The sequence below is a fragment of the Eschrichtius robustus genome, chromosome 3, assembly GCF_028021215.1.
Source record: "Eschrichtius robustus isolate mEscRob2 chromosome 3, mEscRob2.pri, whole genome shotgun sequence".
NCBI lineage: Eukaryota > Metazoa > Chordata > Mammalia > Artiodactyla > Eschrichtiidae > Eschrichtius > Eschrichtius robustus.
This window is the reverse complement of record NC_090826.1, coordinates 60,740,828-60,768,072: the sequence shown is the minus strand read 5'-3', so window position 1 is coordinate 60,768,072 and position 27,245 is coordinate 60,740,828. Positions and strand designations below refer to the sequence as shown.

At 35.4% G+C, this 27,245-nt stretch overlaps 1 protein-coding gene across 2 annotated transcripts in view; it reads right to left on the bottom strand.

Moving 5' to 3' along the window:
• LRRC7 (leucine rich repeat containing 7) overlaps window positions 1-27,245 on the bottom strand; it is a 383,497-nt gene that overhangs the window by 77,642 nt on the left and 278,610 nt on the right. The window contains exons 16-21 of one of the 2 annotated variants that reach the window (XM_068538014.1): window positions 25,333-25,581; window positions 20,446-20,646; window positions 13,401-13,512; window positions 13,008-13,188; window positions 9,638-11,318; window positions 5,597-5,737 (exon numbers count right to left, since the gene is read on the bottom strand). In XM_068538014.1, the coding sequence (XP_068394115.1) occupies window positions 5,597-5,737; window positions 9,638-11,318; window positions 13,008-13,188; window positions 13,401-13,512; window positions 20,446-20,646; window positions 25,333-25,581 (2,565 nt within the window). The remainder of the gene's footprint in view (window positions 1-5,596; window positions 5,738-9,637; window positions 11,319-13,007; window positions 13,189-13,400; window positions 13,513-20,445; window positions 20,647-25,332; window positions 25,582-27,245) is intronic. The other variant, XM_068538015.1, reaches the window with a different exon arrangement.

Sequence of the window (27,245 nt, the reverse complement as noted above, 5' to 3'; positions counted from 1 at the left end):
AATTATCAATTTCTCCAGTGTAGAAGAGACCACACTATTTATACTGGCAGCTGGACACCTGCAGATGGGGAGTTAGAAAAGGCCAGGGATTTCTTTCCCAGCCTTGCATGTCTCTGGAGCAGGAGTATTATGGATGATTAAGTTGTGATTTTCTTAGGTTCAAAACCTTTGGTCTTTTCCTGCTACCAAACATATTTCTTGGTGATACTGAGCACCAAGTGGATGCACTTGGATCTTAAAGAGGGCAAGGTAACTACTAGCATTTATTAAGCTCAGCTAAATAAGAGAGCACTGTATCTGTAGCACATAGGGGATGATTTGGGCCATGATATATTTTAGATTAGTTATTATGTTCTACTTGTGTATTCTTTTCTCCGTCCCATAATATCTACTTTTCTGGATTGTTGTGAAGATAATATAATTATGTATATGAAAGAACTTTATCAACTATTATGAATTACAGTCTATGAAAATGTCCGATTTTATAAACATTTGAGAAGACATCATCATATGAAGAAATAGCAGGGACTTGGGTGCTAAGCAGAGTCGGATTCAAATTCTACTACCATGCTAGGTGTAGGGGTTACAACAGTAAAACAGTGAAAATATAGTTGAGTTCTTTTATGTAGCACATGAGTCTCAGTTTCTTCTTCTATACAATGGTGAGAAATAATTCTATTCAGGGTTTTTGTGAGAGTTGTGCAAAAAAAAAAAAAAAAAATTTAAAGTATCTCATGGTGCTATGTACCTAGTAGATTTCCAATAAATCCTAGTCTTTATTCTTCTCCTATCAAAATATTTATTTTTTCTACCATTAATCTGGATAATAAAAATGACAGTTTGAACTGACATTTTACAATATTGTATTTCTCTTTGATAACATAAAATTTCAAGACATTAGCTAAGCTCAATTACAACAGAACACATCCAAAGAAGCACACTGAACCATCAATAACGTCATAGAAAGTTGTCTTAAATGCTTTTTGGAGAGGCAGTGAATAAATGATAAATGAATAAATGAATGAATGAATAAGTAATAGAGAATACTAATAATTTATAATTTAATAGCTGACTTATATGTCTTAGATGTTCTGGTTATAAATACTATTAAATTTTTTACTAAATTAGAGTAAGCATCAAAAGATGAAAATATTAAAGGAAATTAAATTTATTAAACTAATTTTGTGGTTTTCTTTATTTGCATTCTGTTAATATCAAAACAGGATCTGGGGCTTCCCTGGTGGCGCAGTGGTTGAGAGTCTGCCTGCCAATGCGGGGGTCACGGGTTCGAGCCCTGGTCTGGGAGGATCCCACATGCCGCGGAGCGGCTGGGCCGGTGAGCCACAATTACTGAGCCTGCGCGTCTGGATCCTGTGCTCCGCAACGGGAGAGACCGTGATAGTGGGCGGCCCGCGCACCGCGATGAGGAGTGGCCCCGGCTTGCCGCAGCTGGAGAGGGCCCTCACGCGGAGTCGAGGACCCAACACATAAATAAATAAATAAATAAATAAATAAATAAATAAATAAATAAATAAATAAATAAATAAATAAATAAATAAATAAATAAATAAATAAATAAATAAATTAAAAAAAAAAAACAAACAAACCAGGTTCTGTAAAATTACCACAGAAAATGTAATTTACTATCTATAATTCAGAAAGACTATATTTAGCTTGTAGTCCATGAAAAATGTACAGTACTCGACCTGGAATATAATAAATATGAAAAAATAGAAATATTCAAAACACATAGCAAAATCTGGGAGAGTCTTTTCTTTTTATCCACGTAAATATTCGCTCTGTAAATATTTCGAGTTCAGAGTTCTTCAATCTTTATTCAAAAACAGTTATGTCTTTTAAGTAGTTTATTACAAATTTGTTTAAAAGAAAATTGAGAAAAAATTATTAGATATGTTTTGGTAGCCTAAAAAAAGAAAACTCCAAACCGAAAAACAAATAATTTGCTCAGTCAGGACCTCAGGTAGTGCCCTTTTGTCAATTACCATAATGGCGGGATGGGGAGGTAGGAATCACAAAAAGGTGCCCTCCCTGGGTACATAACTTGCAAGAAGACAATCTCAGTGTAACAGAGAAAATACAAAAAGGTGCTCCTTTCTTTTAATTACAAGAGGTTAAGCCTTGCCAGCAGAGTGTGGGGAAAGGGTCTGGATTTCAGCCCCTGAATGTTCCCTGGGGAGGGCACCGCCTATACAAAAGTGTGTGCAACTCCATACCCAGTTCTTAACTGGTAATACGTGAAAACATTCATTTAGATTCCTTAGGACACTTCATTCATTCTTTCTAGGACACCCCAAAGTCATTTACCACAGTACCTAACTAGAGATAGCCAGTGTTATCATTCAGGAATTTTATGAATAAAAAGATAGCTCCAGGATTTTCACAGGAGAATGAACAGTTTTTGTCAATTAAATAGCTGATACTAATTTTTATTATCTTAAGTGGCAAGATGAAAGTGCTGTAATCGGTTTTTATGTATTTGTAAATCAAAGGAAAATAATTTTTGCCTCTCTCCTCTCCTGGTGAGAGGGGTTCCAGGAAACTGAGCCTCAATCATAGGACCGGCTATTAACGGTTAGTGGAGCCAAGAAGGGAGAATCTGAAAGGCTGCACCTTAAGAGAGGTTGACCCTAAAGTTTGGCAGAAAAACCAAACAAGTTTTCAAATTAATAAGCTCTGCAGAAGAGATGTACCTGAACACAGAGGCAAAAGGGCAGAGACTTAGATTGGAATCCATGAAAGGAAGTAGAGCCTGGAGTAGTCTTGAAAGTGATTAAACATCCAGTAACCACACCTGATAATGTTCCTGCACTAGCAGCAAGGTAGCAAAGTTGTCCAGATGCTTAAATGTCTACAGTTTATGGGGCTTAAACTCATCATTTGGGCCATAAAATCTTTAGGGGGCAATGGAGTAGTTGCCCTGACTGTTTATTTCCATCCCTTGCTTTCTTTCTTCTCCCTTTTAGTTATTTATTTTTTGGTGTGTATAATAAAGTATTGATGATAATTCATTTTGAGATAGACTATTTCAATACTTGAATTACTCTTTTTTGGGGGGGCCTGGATGGCAGCTTATTTATTTATTCGTTTATATTGACGTATACTTGATTTACAATATTGTGTTAGTTTCAGTTGTATGCAAAGTGATTCAGTTCTATATATATGTGTGTGTATATATATACTGAAATGTGTATATATATTTTTATATATGTTCTTTTTCAGATTCTTTTCCATACTTGAATTATTCTTGGTTTGCAATTTAAGGTAGTTTCAAAAAGAATTCCTTTAGGTCATCTCTGTGCCCAACTGAGTAAGGTTGCAATGTCTCCAAATATAACTCTGCAATATTTCTGTTACAGATCATCTTAGAGCTATAGTAATAGTTAATGAATCCATTCTATAGGGTACCCCCCAAAACATCAGAAAATTAATATAGCAACACAGAGGTACTTAATTTATATCTGGAGAATAATTTATACATTGAGAAACAGTGCTTCAAGTGTGTTACCACTTTTCAAACACTGAATATATCTATATTATCCTAAAGATTGATGAGAAAATAGGGCTAAAAACTAAGCGAAATAAGGGGTTATCCATATGATGTAATTTCAAGGGGTTCAAGCAATAGCTTCTTTCGTACCAAGATCCTTCAAATCTCACTGTATTTTGAAATTCTATGATTGTAGTTTAAGGGTTTGATTTCTATTTAATTACCAAGCCCTCCAGGAAAGTTGTCTATTTAAGTTGTGATAGCTCGTCTGTTCCTTAGTACAAATAAGTTTCAAGACCTTTTTGAACACTGGTTTTGTTAGGGCAGAAGACGAAAGCCCTGGGCATCTAAGAGGGCATGAAGAACAGACTAGAGGCTCCAGTGAAAAGGGTCTCACTGATGGTAGTGTGCTGGAGCCGACTTGTACTAGCTCACGAGAGCTGACTGTTCTCAGTCCCAATTCTGAGTTCAGTGATGTCAAGTTACTACTTTGAAATTGGCCAGAGAGGGAGTGTTTTATCACTGACATAGGTAAACACCATAAATCAGTCATTTTTCTCCCTGGAGAGAGTTACCTAACACAATCCTGGTCCTGTAACAGGAGACTGAGGACAAGGAAAATAATTTTCAAAAGTTCTCAACTAAGTTAGCTTTTTTTTTTTCCCCCAAAGTGATCATGGGTGATAAGAAAGCTGTGAATTTAAATGTCGCTTTAATTTTATTACTCTCCTCAGAGTAGGAAGCAAACTCTACAGAGTCAGGGGCTGTTATTCAGGCTAATTTGACAATAAAACGTGAGTTTGTGGTCTTATAACACTCATTTCCCTGGGATGGGGGTTTGCTCCATATGTTCACTAATTTGATTAAGAGAAGAGTGTTTGGAGGCTACCGTCATTTTGTTGTCCTTACTTTTGCATTGCTTTGTTCTGTAAAACCTTACTAGGTTACTGACTACATTAATAATGTAGTCATAATGACATATTGTGTGAAAATGACTCATTAGTTTCCATCGAAATGTAACTAAGAGTGCGTTAGTCAATTTAAACAGGTAAAATGTGTATTCTCTGTTTTGCCTGAATAAAACAAGCAGAAACGGTCCTCTGACAATGGAAATGTTTCCTCTTACAGTATATTGCCTTTCAAATAAGCCTACATTTTCATTTCAAATCATGTGAACTTTCCCCTTTTCCATTAACCCAGGATCAGTAAAAATTTGCTAGCTAAGCTACAAATTTGTTTCTCATGTTTTACTTCTGCATAATACTTCCTACAAAAAAAAAAATGGGCTAAAAAAGTATTTAGAAGTGCCAACCACTTAATTTTCATTCTAATTTGGGACTCTTATGTCTTCTCCAAAGGAATCAACTGAATCCAATAATAATTTCTTTGTGTGTGTGTGCGTGTCTCTTTGTTTTGTTATTTTATTTTTATTATTTCTTTCACTGCATGAGGATTAAAACTGTAGTTCACATCCATTCTCAATGTCAGGTCTTGTACTCAACCAGCATTTATTTAATCTTTTCTTCTGAGAATTCCTTATTTATAGCTAGCTCATGGGTACATTTAAGACTTAGATTAATTGGCCATAACTGTGTGGGTTTATTTCTCAGCTGTCTATTGTGTTCCATTGATCTATGTGTCTGTTTTTATGCCAGTGCCATCCAGTAATAATTTCTAGTTCTGTTCTCAGAATGCATCAGCAAGAGAATATAGGGTGGTCTCCAAAAAAGTAAAAAAAAAAAAAAAAGGTACATATCAATACATACATATACACACACAAAAGAAAGAGAAGCAAAGAATAAAAGAAAAAGAAAGTGAATAATAAGAAAAAACGAGTCTTAAAGCAACACAGAAAGCCATGTACCTGCTCAATCCAAAAAGCAAAGCTGTTAAGCAGGAACCTGATAATCAATCTAGCTATATTCATTTAGCAGCTAAGAGTTTGGGCTCTACATTGTTTGCCCTTGTGCTTTTTGGACTCCTGAGAGTCTATAAGCGGGGCTGTATGTACAGCCTAAACACATTACGTGAACAAACAACATTAATTGGCTTTGGTATGCTGACACATGTAGGGCAGTCCATACTTACTTTCTGAAGAGGTAGTTCTTGTAGATCAAATTTAGACTTAGTCTGCAAGTTTAAAGTCATGCTTCTGCCTGCATGCATTGCTGAAATACCTCCATAGGGCAGCATGCCAAGGTTAACTGTGTTGTGTTTGTAAGCAGCATTCTGAGTAGAGGAAATAATCATGTGACAGGATGTGAACACATGCTCAACAAACTGATTATTACATGAACATGTTTAAATTTATAACATTTAACTTTAAGCAGGCAAACAGTAACTTTCTTTTTTAAACATGCACTTGATCAGACAGAAGCATACAGTAAACAGTGTTAGTTATGCACATAATGAGTACCATCCAAAACTACAGAAAAGACAAAAAGCAAAGATAACATTCGTTTTACATTTGCTGCTAACTCAAAGGCATAAAACCGATCTCTTATATATCATGATTGTAGTGACTTTGGACAAATGCTCATCAGTGGCGGTCTATTAATTCAAAAATTTCAAACAGTGAGGTCTTAATCAAATTTTGTCAGCTGCAAATCTCGTGGTCTCTTTCACATTGTGAGATTAGCACATACAAATTAGCTTAGCTTATAATTCTGCCTTAAAACTAATACACTGAAAAGCTAAAGCCAAGATCAGTCGCTTTTATTTCTCTGTCTATAGGCATAATTATGGCAACTCAGAAAAAAGAGCTGGTCAAAAAATCATTCAATCTGACCAGTGGATGATTGAATTTGCTGATTAGTTTAGTTAAACCACAGTCAACTTGTATGTGAATCCAAATATTCTAACTTTTTTGTTGTTTCTTAAAAATTACATTTTAAACTGGAAAAATTTCATAATGAAACTAAAGGAACTATGATTTGAACTATTAATGCTACTTATCTGATATACCTAAATACCTATAGAACATTCTAGTGATATTTGCATTGTAGCTACCCTTCAGTAGGTGCATCTAAAGTTATTCCAAGTGTCTGATAGGTAGTTTGTTTTTTTCTACAGAACTTCATTTAAAAATTAAAACATTTTGTATACCCTGGCATCAAATAGTTTCCATCAGTACAATCTCTACTTTCCACCTATCATGGACATGTAATAATTGACAGCATTTGGCCCTTTTAAGTAATTCTCTTAATTTGGAAAAAAAAAAATCTACAGAAGTTAACTTAGTACACTTTCTCAAACTGAATATTATTGAACATTAACAGCAGGCAGCTATTCTATTCTGAGGGCATTATTTGCAAAGAAATGACTTTTAGCACCAGAATTCCATCAACTGAAAGACTATTGTACTCCTGATGGTGTGCTGTCTACTAATCATATTTGTTATGGATCCCTGATTATTTCATCCAGAGATTTCTCTCCATTGTCACCATGCCAAAACTGAAAAGGACACTGAACATTTCAATCTAGCACTTGAATGACTCCTTAAGGGTTAAAATGACTCCAGTCTAGTGCTCTCTCAGCTCCTATGGAAGAGTAGCAATCTTAGACATACGGGTTCATGTTTTCATTTCTCTCAGTCAAATGGGGCTCTGTAGTGGAAGCATGAGCCTTGAGATAAAACCAAAGCAGAAAACAAGCATCTTTAATCTAGGGTAGTACTTGGAGCTGCCTCTCCAAGGTCAACACCGAGCAAGATCTTTAACCAACATTACGTAGAACACTTAAGCTTATCCAATGTCCAGGCTTCTAGGCAGTTCTCTTTTATAAGGAATGGACAAAGATCTTGTAGTTTCTAGTGTAACTATTTGATTTCCAGGGTTCAAATCACTCAACTAAATTTCGCTGGAAGGAAGCACACTGTGTCTGGGGCAATCTGACTTTGGGCAGAATGTTAAGAACAACAGTACAGAACCATTTTTACATAACAACTCTGTGTTCCAGCACCCTGAATTTATCTTGTTTTAAGTTTTAAGTAAGATACAGCCTGAATAGCTCAGTAACTCAATTTAGAGAGGGAAAGAAAAGTTACTTGGAGAAACGAGGAAGAGCTTTCAGGATTTGATAGCCTGAAGCAATACTCTAAGGTAATTTAATTTCATGGAATTAAGTGAGAAACTATTGAATATACATTGAAATTGCTCTGAAAAATGAAAGACAGACCGAGGGAATTATAAAGACAGAGGATATGTGAAGGCTAATTAAAAAGGGAGGTATTGTCACAGTAATGGAAAAATACATACAAATTTACTTTTAGCTATCTGGATCTGGGACAGGCAGGGCCTCCAGACTTCTGCTCATCCAAATCCCCCTTCCCCAGTCCTATTTTCCTCCCTCCAAATTCCTGCTCCAACTAGAGGAGTCACCTACTTTTCAGTAGCTCTGATCAAAGGAAAGGAACCATTTATTTGGGAAACCAGTCAATAAATGATGGTACCAAGTGCTTAAAATTTTGTCTTTTCTTTTTCATGCTTTGTTTTCACTCACCCCTCCGTTGCCTCAAATTACTAGTCATTGTATATATATATGCTCCAAAAAGCTTCTGATAACCTTTCTTGGCTAGTTCATCTTACCCTGTTACGTATGGTCGTGTCTACACGAGGCCAGAGTTCCCAAACTGTACTGTTTTATTTGGCCCCAAATATTTTCGCCCTCCAAGTTATCTGTCTACATGGAGGGTATAACTTGAGGTAAGGCATGGTGACAACCGACCAGGTGTCTCCCACTGACAGCCAGTCATGAGGCTTTGATGAGGCTCCCTTCAATGGGACTGAGCACACCTATTTGAAACAGACATTCTGATGAAATATTTTGCAAGGCAGAACCAGCTTCCACATTGAGAAACTAAAACACCCGCACCCACATTTAGTAGTTCACTCTTTCCCTATAAATAATCGTTTTCTTGTCATGTAGACACGACCGACAAACAATATAATTATTTTAAAAGAGTACACCTGAAAACATGACATTCAGCATTAAGAAAATATATAATAAATGCAGTGACCTGTGCTTTTAGCAGGACACCAAATAAAATAAAACTATTGAGTGAAACATTCTAATGGTATATTATTACCCAGACCCCCAATTTACACTGAGCATTTAAATCTAGAAAACGAGAACAAAAGGCCCTATTTTCACAAAAAGGACTTTTAAGATTCTAAGGTCAATGCAGAGTACACAAAGCCCTCTACACCAAAGCCGCAAAGTATCAATACACTCAATGGTGATGGTCAATTGATCATAGTTCTAGAAAATGCAGACTTCCCTTAGAGAGATGCAAACAACAACAAAAAGTAATTCTAGGCCTTACACAAATTTTTTTTTTTTTGCTCTCCTCAATTGCTATGCATTTCATGATTTGTTGTGATTCAATTTTTAACTGCATTGGGATTAATTTCCCCCCCTTTTTTGCTGCAATATACACACTAATTTGTACGTTTGTAGTCTTTATAAAGACATCATCTATTTTTGTTGTCTGTAGTATGCTTTGAATTTAACCATTTCTTTCTATATGAAAAGCAACATTCTAAATGGCAGGATTTTCATTGAATAAAATAATGTGTAGGAGGGCATTCAATCTCTGCTTATTTTATTTTTCTGTTTCTTGCTGAGAAGATTATTGCTCCTTAGAAGTAATAACTTTAGTAGCCCCGTAGCAGTAACTATATGCAAATTGTATAAACAAATTAGGTCTGATTTTAATATAAGTGAGTCTGTGCAGAAAGGGGTAGAATACTCACTTTTTATAGATTCAGTAAAAATCATACTCTTTAGGTCACTAGAGAACAGTTTTGTGTCCTAGGAGAGGCATTTTGCCTTAACGGCTGGAAAGCAATTGAAGCACTATCCCACATAACAGAGTCGAATTCTTTCTTACTAACCATATTTAGGATAGTTCTGATAAATAATTCACCTATACATTATGAACTCTCAAAGAGCATCAAACAGTATCCATGAAAAACTATTATGATCAATTTCCCCACAATATAAAGATAAATAAAATGCTGATCATCTATTCATTCATGTAGTTCATGCTTCACTACATGTGCTTAGAAATGCCAATAAAGTAAAACTAAAGGCAGGAGGGATATTCTTACAGAGAAATGCCAAACATACCCTGTCTAACCTTCTAGCTTCTATATGTCTAAGCAGCTGTTGTCTCCAGTCTGCAGGCATTTTACCACAGCTCTCCTCTCCCTTCACAGGAGTAGGCCTCGTCTTTATATCACTGTTATCTGATGGCTTGTCACCATAGTTACCCAAGTTATAGTCAGATGGTATTTTTTCCAAAAGAGCTGCCATAGTAGGCCTAGCTGAAACTGGCCTGGTTTGGGAGGCACCATAACTCTCTGTACTGTAGCTTCTTGCAGACAATGGCCTCCTTTGGGTAAGGTTTTTAACTGGAAAACTTCCCGCCTGAGCTTTCACTTCTTGATATGAAGGGTGTTCATCTTCATACCTGCCATTCCTTTTCAGGAACTGGGACTCAGTCACTGAAACGCTGCTTTGGCGATCCAGACCTCCCCTATACGGAGGTCTGCCGTACCTATCATTCGGAGGCAGCTCATGAGGTTCACTGACCCTTCTAAACATGGCCATTTCTGTGGAACTCGCCAGGGAGTCAGCTCTTCTCAGGAAGCCTGGCCTGGCACCTTGGCTTGCAAACTGGGCATTTACCACAGCATCCTCATTAACAGATGGCTGAGAAAATGAAAATATTTGCTCCATCGGTGGGTATCCTCTGTAAGCTCTAGGACTAACCAAATCCTTGGTGATGTTTTTTCCCGGCTGTTGCACGTACTCAGCATTGTGTTGAAACGGGGGCGGTATCCTCTTTTCAGCTTTAACTTCCACTGCTCCTTGGGGATTGAAGCTTTGGTCAAATTGATAGACTTTTTTGGTCATGGAAGCTTTTTGTTGTTGTGGCCCTTTACTACTTCCATAAGTGAGCATCTCGTCATCCAGCATCGGGACTGACTGGCTTCGGGACATACTGGACATACCATGCTCTGGTCCTAACATTTTGTCAGGTCGTTCGTGACTTCCTAAGTGATCACTCCCAGAAGCATAGTTTTCTAATGGTATATTATAAACCTTGTATGTACCAATGTCAATCTCATCGATACTCTGTGACTTCTTGAATTTATTGGACTTGATGTCTTTCATGAGTGGGGAAAGCCTCTCTGTGCTTTTGCTAATCGAAATAACACCTTTAGAAGATTCTGGGCGGCAGTGGATTTGAGAAAAGACATTACTGAGACTCCTGTTGGGATTAGAATCATGATACTCCCACGGTACTCCTGGAGAAAAAGGACTAGGTATTTCAGCAGATTCTTTTATATGTTCTTTCCTTTCAGGCAATGGGCTGGTGGTAGGGGTTGTCTCTAATTTGGAAGGGAAAGCAGTCCTGTCTTCAAAAGGACTAGGGGTTCTGGTCCAATTCTGCCAAGGATTGGAAGGAGGCACTTCTGTTTCTGGTGTGTGTCTGTGTGTAGACTGCTCAAGTTCCAGGGGAACACCAACAATCCTATCCTGCCTAATCAAAGGCCTGCGTCCATGAGAAGATGTGCTTCTAGATTTTGAACTCAGGAGAGGATTATTGTTGGCATTCTCGCCTGTGGTTTCCTCTGCAACAAACCCTGTGTTATCATAATGTGAGCCATCAGTCCAGTTGTCAGTGAAAGTGTCACTCAATGGCAGCCGGTCAGGACGCTGTGGTAGATTCCCTGGGGGGACAGCCTCCCTCTGGCTGAGCAATGGCTTTGCATCAAGAGGCTGTGGGAAAGATTGTGCAATCCTGTGAACACAATGGGAAGAAGAAACATGAAAACGAGGAAGATCTGAGTCTTTGCCAGAAGGAACAAGCAGGCAAGAATACCACCATCCTTTGTTCAACTGATCATTCATCCACACCTCAATTATGATTACGATAGCATTATTATTCCATGTCCAAAAAAAGTCACCCCTTTACCCTGCGCTAACTTTTATTTCTTCTCAGTTATCATTACTTTCTAATATACACAGTTTACTTACCTATTATACGTCTTGTGTCCTCTGCTAGAATGTAAACTCATGAGGGCAGAGGTTTTTTCTCTTCAGGCCTAGCATAGTGCTTGGCACATAGTAGGTACTAAGTACATATTTGTTGAATGAATGAATGAATGAATGAATAAACGAGTGAATGAAAGAAATATAGATATTTTTAGTAATGGTCCTGAAACCTGTCTGATAATTAGAACTACCTGATTCCTGGTCCCCATCTCTGGAATTTCTGATTCAGTACATTTCCAAACTATTAGTTGAGAGTACATTTCTTATCAATGCTTCTTATATCTAATGAACCCAAGTTGTCTTCAAATAACATATTTGAGGGCCAGGTATTGGAAGACATTAAATCCATTGTATAGTGAATGCATTCACATATCTTTTTCTAGAATGTAAATTAAATTAAATTAAATTAAATTAAATTAAATTAAATTAAATTAAATTATGAGTTCTGGTCATTGGCATGTTTATTCTGGAGACCACAGTATCTCTACAAGATGCTCATTTTTCTAAGTTTATTCTAAACCGTTTGCACACTAATGATATTGAATTATATATCTTTTATTAAAGACTTTTAAGTGCTTTTGCTAATTGAAAAAAAGTACATTTAGAAGGCATCTTCCGAAAGTACCTAAATCAGTCTCAGCTTGTATAACAAATAATTTACAAACTGAAAGAGTTAAGATTTTTATCATGGGCATCAATGAGTAGAAATAGTTATTCATCAATTACCAAAGAATATATTGTTAACAGTATTGACATTATCAGTAAAATCTGAGTGAAAGTCATTGACTACCTATATCATATGACAATTTTTATTTGCTATTTGTACTGTGAAACACAGCAACATGTTACAAAACAAGGGAATCGGCACTGGGTAAATGCTACTTCGTTGAGTCACTTTATTGACCTCCATGGCTTTTGATTTTAATATAGCTGTAAAATGGAAGTAATATAGAGTAGGTGCCATTTTGGAAGGATTAAATACTTTTACTTACATTCTAACTTTTCCAGGTGGTGATAAAATGATGATGATGAAGATGCTGATGAAAAATTTATTGAATGTTTACTCTGTACTTGGCACATTAGTGCTTTCCATGCATCTTTCTTTAATTCATAACACCATTTTGGATGGTGAATGCCCAAATGTGTCACAATTATGTACTGAGGCAAACACAATTTTTGATTAAAAATCTTTTTGGTTCTATCATCTCAACCTGTTAATGTCCTACCCTCACTCCCGTAAACAATGGTATTGCTGTGTAAAATGGATTTATCCACTCTTGGAGATCCCAGGGGGACTACATTTGCTTACCTGCCCCTCTGTCTTCTATGCCACTCACGTGCTGAATACAATTCCAAAATTAAGAAGATTCCATTTTTTAAAAATGTTGCTGAAAATAAGCATTTGGGGACAGAAAAGAGGGAATTCTAAACACACCTGTTACCCCACAAAGAATTATGTACTGCCTCTTTAGCTGTTGTCTGCAAGGACCCCACTTTAACCCGGGTGTTAGAGGATCCTGAGGAAGCCTGGGAAGGCGAGTAGTCTGAGTAAGTGCCTGAGGAAACACTGTTATTCAGACAGTGAGTTTTGTCAACTTCAGACTCATCGGTTGATTCTGAAATGTAAACGGGAAAATATTATAATGCTGTGAACATTGACAAGTATAAACACAGAAAGGCAAGTATGAAAAACAGCATACCAATGAATGTTAGAGATACATATTTATAAAATATTTCTATAGACTATGGTGTATCATAATTTACAACTGGTGATTCATCATGCACATGCATTTGTGGCATATTTTCCACATCAGGTTCACAATGTTACCTTTTTTGTCCTTCCCTAGCAGAACAAGTTTGGGTGGGTACAGAGGGGTCTCAGCTAATGAAGGGTGAAGTTCCCCAATCCTCATTTCATTAGCTGGATGAACAAAAGAATCCTGAGAGATATAATAATACAGGACAAGGAAAGTAAACATTTAAACATTGGTTAACCAAGATGGCAATATCTTCATTTGGCTCAGATACAAGATGGGACTCCAGAAGTTAATTCACCATGGCGCACTAGGAGAAGTGAATCATACGTATCTCTGACGTAAGCACTAAAATGTTTTGTTTTTCTAATTTAAATGAGTCCATTTATTCATCAGACATTTTTTGAAAGCTGTTTATATGCCTGGCACTGTGCAAAGAACTGTGGAGTTTCCAAAGAAAGACAAAATGTCACCCATGCCCTGTGGGAGTTTACAGTCTAGTTAGGGAGATAGATATAACTCATAACAGGACTGAATTATAATGTCATATATAAGTAATACAATGCATAATCTATAACATATAAACATGTAAGAGTTCTAAGGGGTGAACTCTTTTAAGAGTTCTAAGAGGGATATATCACTGACCAACTAGTTTTTTTTTTTTCAAATATTAACTAAGTTAACGCACAATTGGGCCCTATAAATACTGCTTTTACTGCCAATCTCCCTCTTAATTCCTACTGTTTCCCAAGTGATCTTCTCAGTTTTACCATGCCTTCTTCCTAAGGTTTCTAGTTTTCTCATGATCAATCTAGCCTTCTAAATCTTCACACTACATCCTTTCACTCAGTATAATGAGCAACACTGGTATAAGAATTTAACTTTATGACAAATAAACATATTTTAAAAAAATGATGAATTTTAAACTTCTGTAATTCAAATTATTATTCCCAGTTAACCAGGTAGTGGGAGGACATTAGGAAAAGCAAAATTCTCACTTCCTTCCTAGATATAAAAATGGCTTGTTTATGCTCATGAGTAAGTAGTGATATAAATTTATGCACAGCAGTTATCTTTCTGTTTTTTCCCCTTAAACTCAATTTGAATTCAAAGAAGAATTTTCAGTTTTTTCATTCGTTAGTACTTGTTTGTTTGAACATTAATGTAATACATTTAGAAGTATTTTGTTAAATTGGAGAAAGAATGTACTTGAGGACAAAATATAATAATGAAATGGTTCCTGCCTTATAACTAACTGGTTGGTAATATCAGATAGAAACTCTTACTATACATTTTGCCTATCCCCGCCCGCCACCGCAAGCCTGGGTATATCTGACACTTTAAAAAAAAATAATATTTCAGAGGAAGAAGACTGGAAGATCATCTAGTTCAATCCTTTCATTTCCTAGAGGTGGATTCTGAGACTCAGTGAGGCCCAGGCTTACATAGATAAGTAGACAAAGATCCAGCATGGAGGTAGGATTCCTTTGGGCTCTAGTCCGATGATTATCCCTTACATTGCTGCCTCCTGGTTAGCTCAGCTTGAGCATATTAGAGACTTAACATGCAGTATTGTATATATTTGAAGAGGAACAGAAAAGAGAATGGGATTGATGGAAATTCTGGAGATGAATAGGAAAATCTGTGTTTTCATGGATTTTGAAAATTATTTCAAAAGTTTAGCATAAGAAACTTTGGATAAAGTTTTGAGTTGAGAGAATAGAGAGTAAAAACCTTCACACATCTTTAGAGACATTTATAAGTAGAAGCAGATGCAAGCTTGAGAAATGGTACTATGAAAGGCATAAAATATGTTAAGACTTTCAAAAATTTTTCAGTTACAAAGTGGCATATTTCTGTTTTATTCCTGTTTTACCACTTATTAATCAGGTTGCCTCAAGCAAGTCGCTGTAACTCTCTGGATCTTATTCAATTTATCAATAAAATGAGGGTAATAGATAATAAGAATTAGTGCAAATTTCTGTCTAATACTAACATTCTATAAATATCAATATAACTTATTTGTTGAAATAATATTTTAAAAAGGCAATATTCTTATGACATTTTAATATAGAAGTATAAGCATTTTGTTTTAGTCAAAAACAAACAAATAAACAAAATTGTTGTATAAGCACAGAAATGTAAATATAGTTAAGGGTTTCACTACTTTTTTTTCCCCTTATGCCTTACACATTTGGTACTCAAGTTATCTTTTATGTATCGATCAAACATTTACACTTGTATCTCACAATTGTGACTGGAGCTCTGCATGGCAGCTATAGTTTGACTTAAATTCTAGTCTCTGGCCCTGCTCAAGAATTTCTATTTTGAATCAAAAAAGAGCCCTCATGACTGGGAAGAATGATATCAGCCAATCATGAACTTGCATCTCTTCTCTAGAATTCTGTGGCCCTCCACCTAGGTAGAGGACTACTACTGAAGCAAGAGTAATGGATTTACACCGACCCAGTTAGACTCTCTTATCTTTATGAGCAAACTAATGATGATGATGATGATGATGGTGGTCATCAGTTAAGAAGAATCTATTACCTGTCTACTATTGTGTTACTATGCTAAACACTTTATTTTATCCCTGTTGATTATTTAAACGATAATCCTATTTTTATGGTTATTTATTATTTTAAGTTGTTTATTATTATCATCTTTGTTTTACAAGTAAAGAAATGGAAGTTCAGAGAGGTAAGCTAATAATTCCAAGTCACAATCTTAATAGGTGGTAGAGCTGGGATTTGAACTGGAATCTGTTCTTCTTGAAGGTCTTCTATGGGATACTGTATATGCTATATTGTCTATCCTAAGAAAAGCTCACTTCTCAAATGGGCTTCACATAATAAAGTTAACTATGCAACAAAGGAAATTAATAATTGGCTTTGCCTCTATAAAATCTTTTATAAATAGCTGGAAGAATCAAGTTCATGTTGGAAAAGTGGGTGAAGCTTTTGGGACTACTTCTATGGGTGAAGACAGTGGAAGTTACTAGTAGGGAATCAAACTTAGTGGAGGTCCCATTATAAGTAAATTGAGCCATATTTTTTTCTGGTGAGGGGACAGAGAATGAGGGGAAAGAAAAGGTAAAATATTTTTAATTATTTTTTAACCCCATTGCCCTTCCACTGGTCAAACTAAATCTTGGCTGATACTGCTGTAGTGAAAGGGAGCCTAAAGCCTAAGGTAGAAGTCAAAGGGGGAAAAAAAGCTTATGCCTGAGCTTTCGAGTCAAAATAAATAAAAGCATTAATAAAAGCATTTAAGGAAACTTTCAAGGGTAATTGACTATTCTCTTTTTCCTGGAGAAAGATGTGATTCCTCTACAGAGAGAAATTGGACTGAGTCTCCTAACAAATGGAAAAGTGCATTCCTTTATGAAAGTGGTTAATGCAAGCTAGTGACTCACAGAATTATTAAAGGAGAGCGTGGCAGGGTCTCCCTCTCTTGTGGACGGGAAAGGAATGGTCATTTACTGCAGCTTTCCTCTGTGCCATGAACTGTGCTCAGAACTGTTATAAATATTTGTTTTCATCTGATTTCACCTCCACAAAAACTCTGAAAGACTGTTATTATTATCTGTATTTTTAAAGATAAGAAACCAAGGCTCAGAAAGGTTTCAGTGACTTGTCAAGGTCATACAATTGGTAACAAGATGGAGTCAAACTTTGAATTCATGTCTTCTAGACTCAAGTCCTTTCCCCTGTTCTGAAAACTGTGCTCTTGAGGCACTCACAGTGCTGTTGCTAATTCACAGGGACACATGGGTTATTTTAAATATTTGAGGGGAAAAAAGCAATACTTGACATCAGTCAGATACTGTGAGAACTGCTACCTTGAGGTAGCTCCCAGTTTCAACATTAGATTGCACACTTCTTTTGATTAATAGTCTTTGTGAATCTGGGTTTTTGGTGGTTGCTGTGATAAAAAATAATCAAGTGCCACTCGAAAGTCAATGTGAAACAGAAATTAGAGTTGTAGTACCCAGTATGATTCCAAGGTTGGAGAAGGTAGGTGGTGTCCAACAGGTGCACACATTCCATGAGTAAGTAGTTTTGGTTATTTAAGAATGAACTAAAACTATTATTTTCTCTTTCAATTTATGTGTATTGTTTTTCAAATAACCACTAAGTGGGGCATAAATATTTACTAAGTTGTTCAGACCTAACAATAATAATTGGAACTGTTAGGTATTTCTTGGCTATCACTGTATATTAACCCCTGATACTTTTGAGCCTTTGAAATTTTGATTTTAAGTCTCATAGGCTTTCATTTTTACATATAATAAAATCTGGCTCCTTAAAAACTGTTTCTAAGTCACCCAGTCTATGGTTTTCTGTTATAGCCATCCAAACGGACTAAGATACTGGGGGAAAAACAAATGTAATCTCCACAAGGCACGTATGAAGGAAAAGGGGGGCAGAGGAGAACCTTCATATCTCTCTGACCTCCTTGTTCTTATGGCTCTCTTGGCCATATTCTCTATGTTAAAACTCTTGGCATAGGGTTGCAAGTAGAAAGTGATCAATAAATGATATATCTTTCCTTTTCCCTCTTTCTCTGCTGCATTTGTAACCTATTTACCTTGCTTCTTCTTTCTGTTTTCTGCTTTTGCTTCTGCCTACCTCTGTTTGTATTTTCTTGGTTTTCCATATTTAACAACATGGATAAATATGTCATACAGTGTGTGACATCCTCTTCCACTTTCTTGGTAGTATGATCTAAATAATGATGACCCAAAAATGGCAGGCACAGGTAAAACATATAATAAAAATGCATAGTATACACTGATCAGCTAGACACTTGGTTATTTGTATTTATTATATCTGGAAGTAGAATAGAATTAGGGCCCCTTAATTTGGATGCAGTAATTTGAGAAGGGAGGATGATACAGAAAGGGACATCTCCTAGCCCTAGGATGGCTAAAAGTTGGGGACAGAGGATCTAAAATCTCAATTTTAGAAAAAATATTGATATTATCAGTGAAATTTCTATTCAAGAGGAAAAGGCTAGTAGATGAAGACAACTAAGAAAGAGTGGGGTGAATCATAGAAATAAATATAAAGCTGAAAGTTGAGCTTCAATCTTATTTAGCTTGGCTACTTTAGCGAATTAAGAAGCTTAGATAGACAATACAAAGTCACTATAGTGTTTTTTTTAAGGAGGGCAAGATTAGATGTGTGTTTTGAAAAGATCATTAGCAAGGCAATGAGGGGGCTTGGGACAAGGTAAGCCAAGAAATTGACAGTTTTTACAGAAATGCAGGACAGAGTTGAGGACCTGAAGAGGTAGAGGAGATACACTTAGATGAATATGTATAGGAGTTGGTGATTGGAAGGGGCAGGGAGTGGGGAGAAAAAAGGAAAAAGAAATCAAGATACCTCCCAAATTTCTAGCTTGAGTGAACCGGGAGATAATGGTGCCAGCTGAGATCAAGACCAATTATACTGAAGCAGAAGCAAGTTTGAGGATGAAACATTAAAATTAATTTGGATTTGTTAAGTTTGAAGTGCTTGTGGGACAATTTCAAGATTTTTTTCCACTATTGGGATATTATTAAATTCATGACCAAAGTCATCTTTTCTTTGTCTCATCTCTCCCATCCCTGTATTAAGCAATTTTAGGATCTACGTATTTTGCAGTAGTTATTCAGTTTATGGGTTATCATGACCTTACAGTTATTTTGATGTTAAACTGTGATGACATGAGATCTAAATATAAAGTGTATGTGTATTTAGGGTGTACCCACTAAATGTTAGTTTTCCTCCTTTTTATATTATTGCAGTATCTTAGAGATAAAAGAAAAGTATGTTGCTTTGCTATAGTATATCTGTAATGTTTTAGAGATGAAAAAGTACAATAATGTGGGTTTTATAAACAAAATGAAAAAAGCAATGAAAATAAATATTTACTTAAATTTTCTTCCCTAGATATCCAGCTATATTCCTCTCTTTTGGGTCAGGCTTGTACTTCCACTGGCAGATATGCACACCATGCTTATTTTTGCTTAAACTTTCTTTTCTCTTTGCCTAGAATGCCTTCTTCTCTTTTTGACTTTAAAAGAATCACCTAATCTTTAACATGCAGTTCAACCTTAAGCATTTCACATAACTTTCAAAGGGATTGGCAGTGATTGCTTATCACTCCAATTTCTTAGAGTATTATATTCTCCATCACACAACCAACGATGTTATCATGTTTTATATAATACGTTCTCTAATCGCTTCATCTGTGTTAAGTTTACCTGGCTAGGCTCTAAATTATTTGGGGACTATTCACACATTTCATATTTCTTTTCTCTCTCTCACAGTGTCTAGCACAGTGCTAAATACACAGTTGGTGTTTAATCAGTGCAAAAAACTGATGCTTTGAACGCAGATTTGTAAAAGAGTTTTGTCAACCTAGATTTTTGAGCAGGAGGTATAGGAACTTCTAGATGTACTCATATCAATTATGTTTCTAATGAAGATAAAAAGATGATAACCAAATTAGTTGAAGAGTAGATGAAATAGTACAGAGGTGGCATAAATGTAGTTGAATTCTTTTCAGACCACACAAATTGATAAGGATGAATATCTAATTCATTCTAAAAGATAGGAACTAAGCTTCATATTAGATTCCATGAAGCTAAATTTCAAAGTTATTGCCCCTTTTTATATAGTAGTGTTTCCTATAAAGGGTGTAACCCAAACACAAAAACACTTTAAAAAATTGGCTCTAAATCTGATCAAGAATTTTACTGAGATTTGCAGAATAATAATAATAAAAAAAACTTCATTTAGGTTTTTCTAATGACTCCTACAATAAAAGTTTGGGGTAGTCAAAGGAATATCATGAATATGATTTAATGCACTTACTGGCCAGGCCTAGCTGGGTGAGCGAATTATTCCTTCTGTGTGTATTGGAACTTTTGGAGCTGTATTAATGATTTTAGGCCATGAAGGTGCATTTATTAAATGCAACCCTCATAGTTTGGAAGAGCAGAGAGACTCATTTATATATTAGGAAAAAATGCACTTATCAAGGAAGATCTGTTCAGTTAAAAAAAACATATCATTTAGTAATTCCAAAAAATCCAAACCACACTGGCAATTACCAATAACCTTGAAATACCTCCACTGTAATCTCCTTTGGGGCTACAGGCCACTTGTGTTCGTATTTTTCTTTCACAGTTTGCTCCGTGTTAGCAGTTGGATTTGAATTCTCAACACGCACTCCATGGCTTGGCTTACCCACCAGATTTTGAACAGATTTTACCATATTCTTTAAATCCTCTGGGTAAGGAGTTGGATATCGTTTTAGGTTTATTTCAACCTAGAAGTTTATAAAAAGAAATTTAACATAAAATACCTTCAGCAAGCATGTTCACAAAACTACTCCATTTTATGTGCAGTAGTATAACCAAATGCAATATAGTGAGTGCTGAGCTGGCTGAAAAACTGTGTTGTAGATTAGAACACACAGTGTTCTTTTCACATTCTGCCTCCTGGGACTTCTCCCCACCCCTGGCCACCTTTCTAGACTAAAAACGATTTTTGGATTATATCGTATGTTTAGGTCTACGCTATAGATGTTTGAAATAGCAGTAGGTCAAACACTTAAGTGGTAATCTCTGAAAAATTTAATCAAGTTACTATCAGCTGCTTTTATACTTTAGAGGCTGTTCCCTTACCTATCTTAATTATTTAAAAATAATCATTTTGACATTAAAAATATCCTTGGAATATCAATGCAGGTGATGGGAGGAGACCCCAAAAGATTTACAAGTAGAGTTATCATGTATTAAAAGATGGGGAGTTGACAGTATCTGCCATCAAATATGCACCAGCTCTGTGTTAATTAGCATGTTACATCAAAAGGTAGGGTAGCTAATTCTTAATAACTAAAAAAAAAATCCTTCAAGGAGGCTTTTATATTTAGTTTTTACCATAATAAAGTAACATGCCTTCTAGGTTACACCTTACAATAAAGAGAAATAAAAAATTGAGACCATTGTCTAGGATATTCTAGGTAAATATGTAAATTTTGGCTTATACTTATCCAGAGACTTACTTCTATTCTTGAATTCATTTTTGGTGTATCAATCTGACTTTAGGGAATATATGTATTAATTATTATCCTTCACATTTAATTCAGAGAGAGAAAATATGAGACATTCCATACAGAATATCCCACCTTCAGAGTACTTAAAATATACTTAAAATGGAATAGATACAAATTATCCAGGCTGATTAAAATGGACTGGGAGGAAAAATAAGGGGCATATTTACTTGGCTTGGTTTATTCCAATAGTCATGTCTTTTTGAATCTGAGTAGAACCAACTTTTAAAAATGGAATGATTTATGTGATTGTGGTGAGTATGTGTTGGGGAAAGTGTGTGTGAGGGTGCGTTGGGGGAGGGCAGAGGTGGAAGAGAAGCTGAAAGGAAGAAGAAAGAGGGGAATGAGAGATAAAAAGAGAAAGAGGGTGGGGCACACACATACCCACCCCCTCCACACCTATGTAACACATGGGATGTAAGAAACTATGATAGTGGTATAGATCTGAGGATTATAAATATGAATTCAAACACTTTTGCTCATCTGCAGTTTTAGCAAATCCACCAACTTTGTTATTCTAGTATTTCATCTTCCTGTGGCTCACTGCCCAGGTCAAATACTGGGATTGGACTTCACTAGATGATTTTTAACATTCCTTTCAGAACTAAAGTTACAAAATTATTTTTCCAATAAATGTTTGGAAAGCTGGTGAAAAACCAGATAAACTTGTTAGTGTAAATCTCATTGGAAGGTAATTTAATCTTTAATACGCTGAAACAAGTAGGATGAAGTCAATAATATATAGAAACAAAGCTACAAAAATATAACCCAAGAAAAAAAGTCAGACTTTACCAAAAAGCAAAAGTATAAGTTGTTAGAGTGTAATACAAGTATATCTCAGGGTACTTTATAATGCATTCTTAAATAAACATAAAAAGAATGATAGCCATGCTAGACAAAGTCCATTGGGATGAGTGCATTCTTGGATCTGCTGTTTAAATTGGTATTAGAAATATTAATCACAAATTTGATCTAAGTTTAAAAATTATCTTGCTGAACTTGTTTAAAAGTCCTTGATATCAAAGGACTTAAAAGTCAAAAAACTACATTTAAAAAATGTAAATTGTAGAATGGTGTGACTATTATGCCAATTAAGAATATCTTTTAATTTTTAATATGAATGAAAAATAACTTTCAAATAGGTCCTTAAATTAAAATTCTACACACCTTAAACAATCCTCAATATTAAAACTACACTTCTAAATTGAATCAAAGGCAAAAAATGGGACATGTTCTTTTTTTTATTTTTATAAATTTATTTATTTATTTTTCGCTGTGTTGGGTCTTGGTTGCTGCACATGAGCTTTCTCTAGTTGCTGTGAGCGGGGGCTACTCTTCGCTGCGGTGTGCGGGCTTCTGATTGCGGTGGCTTCTCTCGTGGTAGAGCACGGGCTCTGGGTGCGCGGGCTTCAGTAGTTGTGGCTCGCGGGCTCTAGAGCACAGGCCCAGTAGTTGTGGCGCACGGGCTTAGTTGCTCCGCGGCATGTGGGATCTTCCTGGACCAGGGCTCGAACCCATGTCCCCTGCATGGGCAGGTGGATTCTTAACCACTGCACCACCAGGGAAGCCCCCTGGGACGTGTTCCTTCTTAACTGAATTAAATACATCATTGAGTAATGTAATCTAAGCCACAGATTTACCCCCAACTAGCTATCAGCCACAATCTTTCTGTCCAGTTTCTACTCATGTAAAATGGGAATGATAATATCTTGGGTTAATCTAGAGCTCGAATGAGATAATAAATGTGAAGTCCCTTGAAAATGTATAATTTCTATGCAGAGATTAGATACTATTTCTAATATCAGATTCTTATGTATTTTTTAAATCTGCAGTCTTTTGGCAATCTAGTTTTATTATATATATGTCTAACCATAATACCTGTAACTGGATTTTTTTCAGGTTGTATGCAGCAATAACTATCATTTACTCATTATCTGCCATGTGATAGGCACCATGCAAAGTGTTTTATAGGAATATATAAAACTAATTATTATTAGTTATTTATATAGTAAACAATACTTATTTTATTATTTACCATATGATTTATTTACAAATAAATAGTTATAATTAATAATATTAATTAAAATCTATAATTAATTATAATTAAATCTCATTTAAATTTCACAACCCATTGTAGCATCTGCTACCATTTTACAGAAGGAAAACAGGGGCTCAGATGGTGTAAGTTACTCGAAGGTCACACAGCTACAGGAATCAGTGTCCATATTCAACCTCAGGTCTAACTCCAAAGCTTATGCTTCACAAGTGTTACTTGGCTCAGAACTATTCTCTGGTATAGGTGCAGCATATATTTGTACAATCTTGTGGAAGAAATAGCGTAAATCTAAAGTGTGAATTTTATTGAGTTAAATAAGATAATTTCAATTTTTAAGACATGAAGTTAACATAATATTTTATAATTAAAAATATGAAAGCATAGTATTTTATAATTCTGTTATGTTCATAAGCTCTCTGAAAGCATATTTTGTACACTTTTACAGATTGTTTTGCCTCTCTATTTTTCAATGCATGTGTGAAGTGCTTCAGAAATGAATAACCATGATCATAAACACAATTATATTAATAGTTCAGTAATGCCCCAATACAAAGTTAGTTTCTTTATATTGCTAAATATATAGGCTATAAATATTCCCTTATTCTAATACAGGATATATGTAATAGGTGGGAAAAATTTGTCAATTATGTTCTTACCAAAATGTTGTGTTTATCACTCACCATAAAGTATTTGCTCACTTTACAGGTACATTTTATTAAAATGCAAGATTTTTACTGAAATGTTATTTTATTTTAGAAAATAGAAGTGTTTCACAACATTCTATATATCTCAGATCTTAAGAAAGTGCAGTAAATGCAAATAGTAGCTGCAAGATGTTGGAGACTCCCAAAGATTTAGCAATGAAGAAAGAAATAATGTTAATATCTAGGGCATTTAGAAGTGATACCTTGAATTCACAAAGAACTATGCTTTTCTTATATAATGATTAAATTATAATTTGATTTGATTGTAAATTCCAGTAAGAGAAATAATAGTTAATGCTGTGGTTATTAATTGCTAAATATCTTATTCTAGGAATTAATTGGAACATTTTACATAGAAAGGAAACCTATAGCAGTTTTAGTTAGGATTCTCAGCTTGCCATATATTGTAGAAAGAATATAAGACACAGAATAAGAATTTAGTCCATTACATGTGGATAAGGTTTACAAAAAATGTAGTGTTCTTCCATATCCCATTAAGATTTTTTTTCATTAAACTCTTCAACACCCACCCACTGAGATAAGGAAGCCTTATCTGCCAGAATTCCCAGGCCAATCTTCTCTTACAGGAATTCTCATCATCTGTGCCTTCAAATTAAAGGGAAATTGATGCTTTTCAACAGATGTCCATCTTTGTGCTCAAAGTCCACTCTCAGCAAATTTCAATTCAAATCTCATGCTGTTTTAGAATCAAGTTTTAGTTATTTAATCTCCCCCAGAATTGATATTACAAAAAAATGCGTGTATGTCTGGGGACAATTTAGATTGCATCAGTAGTGTCATCAACATTCTGCCCAACTATTGGTATTCCCACACTTTGAATAAAAATCTTGAAAAATAAAAACATAAATAAAAATGAAGCACCCAACTTAAAAACCATGCCAGATATCCCACCAGTAGGCACATCATATCAATGTTCCCTCCCCCTATGACTCAGTTCTCCCCACCCCATTGCCAATGTCAATGAATAAAAAATTAAACTGGGATCAAACACTGGCAATTGAAAGGTTTCTATATGATCAACATTTCTTACCCCAAATCATGCAGAACATACCCCATAAACCACTGTTCCAAGGTTGCCTCTACGTAAGGGATTCTCCTACCCCAAACACCTAGGCCTACCTGTCTGCCACTTAGAGAGGGAAGAGTGGTGGATTGTGCTGCAACTGGCAATGGAGTACACATGCTCCTTTCCTGCTGGAGGCCACTTATACAACCCCATGCCAGCTGTGGGTCATTCTGGGGGACGGGCATATCTTGGATCTGCTGATCACACCTGGCCCATGGTGTGCAGCAATCGCCAGACAGTCTGGCAGGTTGGAGAGTAATCCCACGCTGGCCCCTTTCCCAGGGGGCTTGGCAGGAGTGATCCTGTGGGAGAAGGAATCTCCATTTTCTGGGAGAAAGAGGAGCACTGTAGCAAAACTTTCACTTTATCATTTTTCTATTCTTGATTTTTTTTTTTTCATTCTGGGTAATGCATTTAAAACAACCATCAGAAAATTAGTTTTAATTCTATGTAATAAAACAGTACCAATATCATATGAAGCCAAAGGGTCACAATTTCTTCACACAATGCAGCTTTCATACTAAACTAAACTAAACTAAATTTTCATACTTTCATACACTAAACACATTATAAGTAGGGCATTATACTCTAGTCTATTTGGAAGTTGATGCCATAGGTCAGTGGTTCCCTTTAAAATTTTATGTAAATTAAAGGTAAAATGGTGCTAAATTTAATGTACATGTAATGAGCCAGAAAAGTATAATTAATTTAGTGCAAGATTTCAGCATATTCCATTCATCATACTTCCATGATGATTTATTTAGACATTTGTTTGTGTTCTAATTTGTCCAATAGCCAATGGCATTGGAAATACTCAAATTGGTCAAAACCAAGTAGTTTGAGATTTTGGAAACACATATTATTTCACCAGTATATAAAATAAATCAAATATAAATAAACATAGAGAAAATGTACTCTAAAGTATAATGAACCTACTCTAATTAAAATCAAACTTGATCACATAACACACAAACAGGGCTTCTAAATGTCTGTTTGCATTTGCTACATTTTATGTTTTCAGTGACACATATACCAGTATTAAATGCACTCTTTTCTTCTTGGAGCCTTTGAATATAGGTTTCTTTTTAGGACGAAATATGTAGTTTTTGACATTCAGTGAAGTAAAAGAATGAATCAGAGGTCCAGTATAGAATGCATCATCCATTGGCTCTGGATTTAACACATAAAATCCTTACAAGAAGAACTGAAATGTTCTAAAGATCTTTTTTTGTTTATTTTTAGTTAAAAAATGTCTCTTTGGTTATTAGATAGCACTAATCAACCATTCAGAAACATTTTTTTTAAGCCCAAATCTTTAACAAAATTGTCATTTTGATTTGGGAATCCATTTTGGTTTCTCCACAATGATATAGGTAGGCTTTGTCAATTACCTTACGGACTAATTCCAGTAAGGTTCTAGAGTATGCTGGTTTAAGAAAAAAGTTTAGAAAATGTGGGAATGGGGGGATAGAAAAGAACACATCACACAGTCCAGATCTATTAATAGGATGCATATACAATTACTTAGGTAATTAGTCACTAAGGGTGAGAGCTGTTAGTATCCATGATGGAAAAAGTGCAAAAATAATACCATAAAAAATTGATGAGAGATTCAAGATGTTGCCATGATGATAACATGAAGATCTGATGTTGATATAATCCATATAAATTCTGTTATTTTCAAATGTATATAATGTAAAAATACAGATTTTAAAATTCCAACCTTGTTACTTGACTTAGATTAGTGCTAATAAAGCATTTTTTAAAATATGCTTTAAGGTGAAAAATTTTAAGTAATTTTCCCTAAGGGACTTCACCTACTACTGGGCACTCACCTCCATTAAAACTTGTCCTCACACTTAAGAAAACTCATAAAGTCTTCTCAAATATTCCAGAGGCATAGAATCTTTCCGAGATTTTAATGCCAATGTAATATATTAATCCACTGGTTCTTTCATAAATGTGT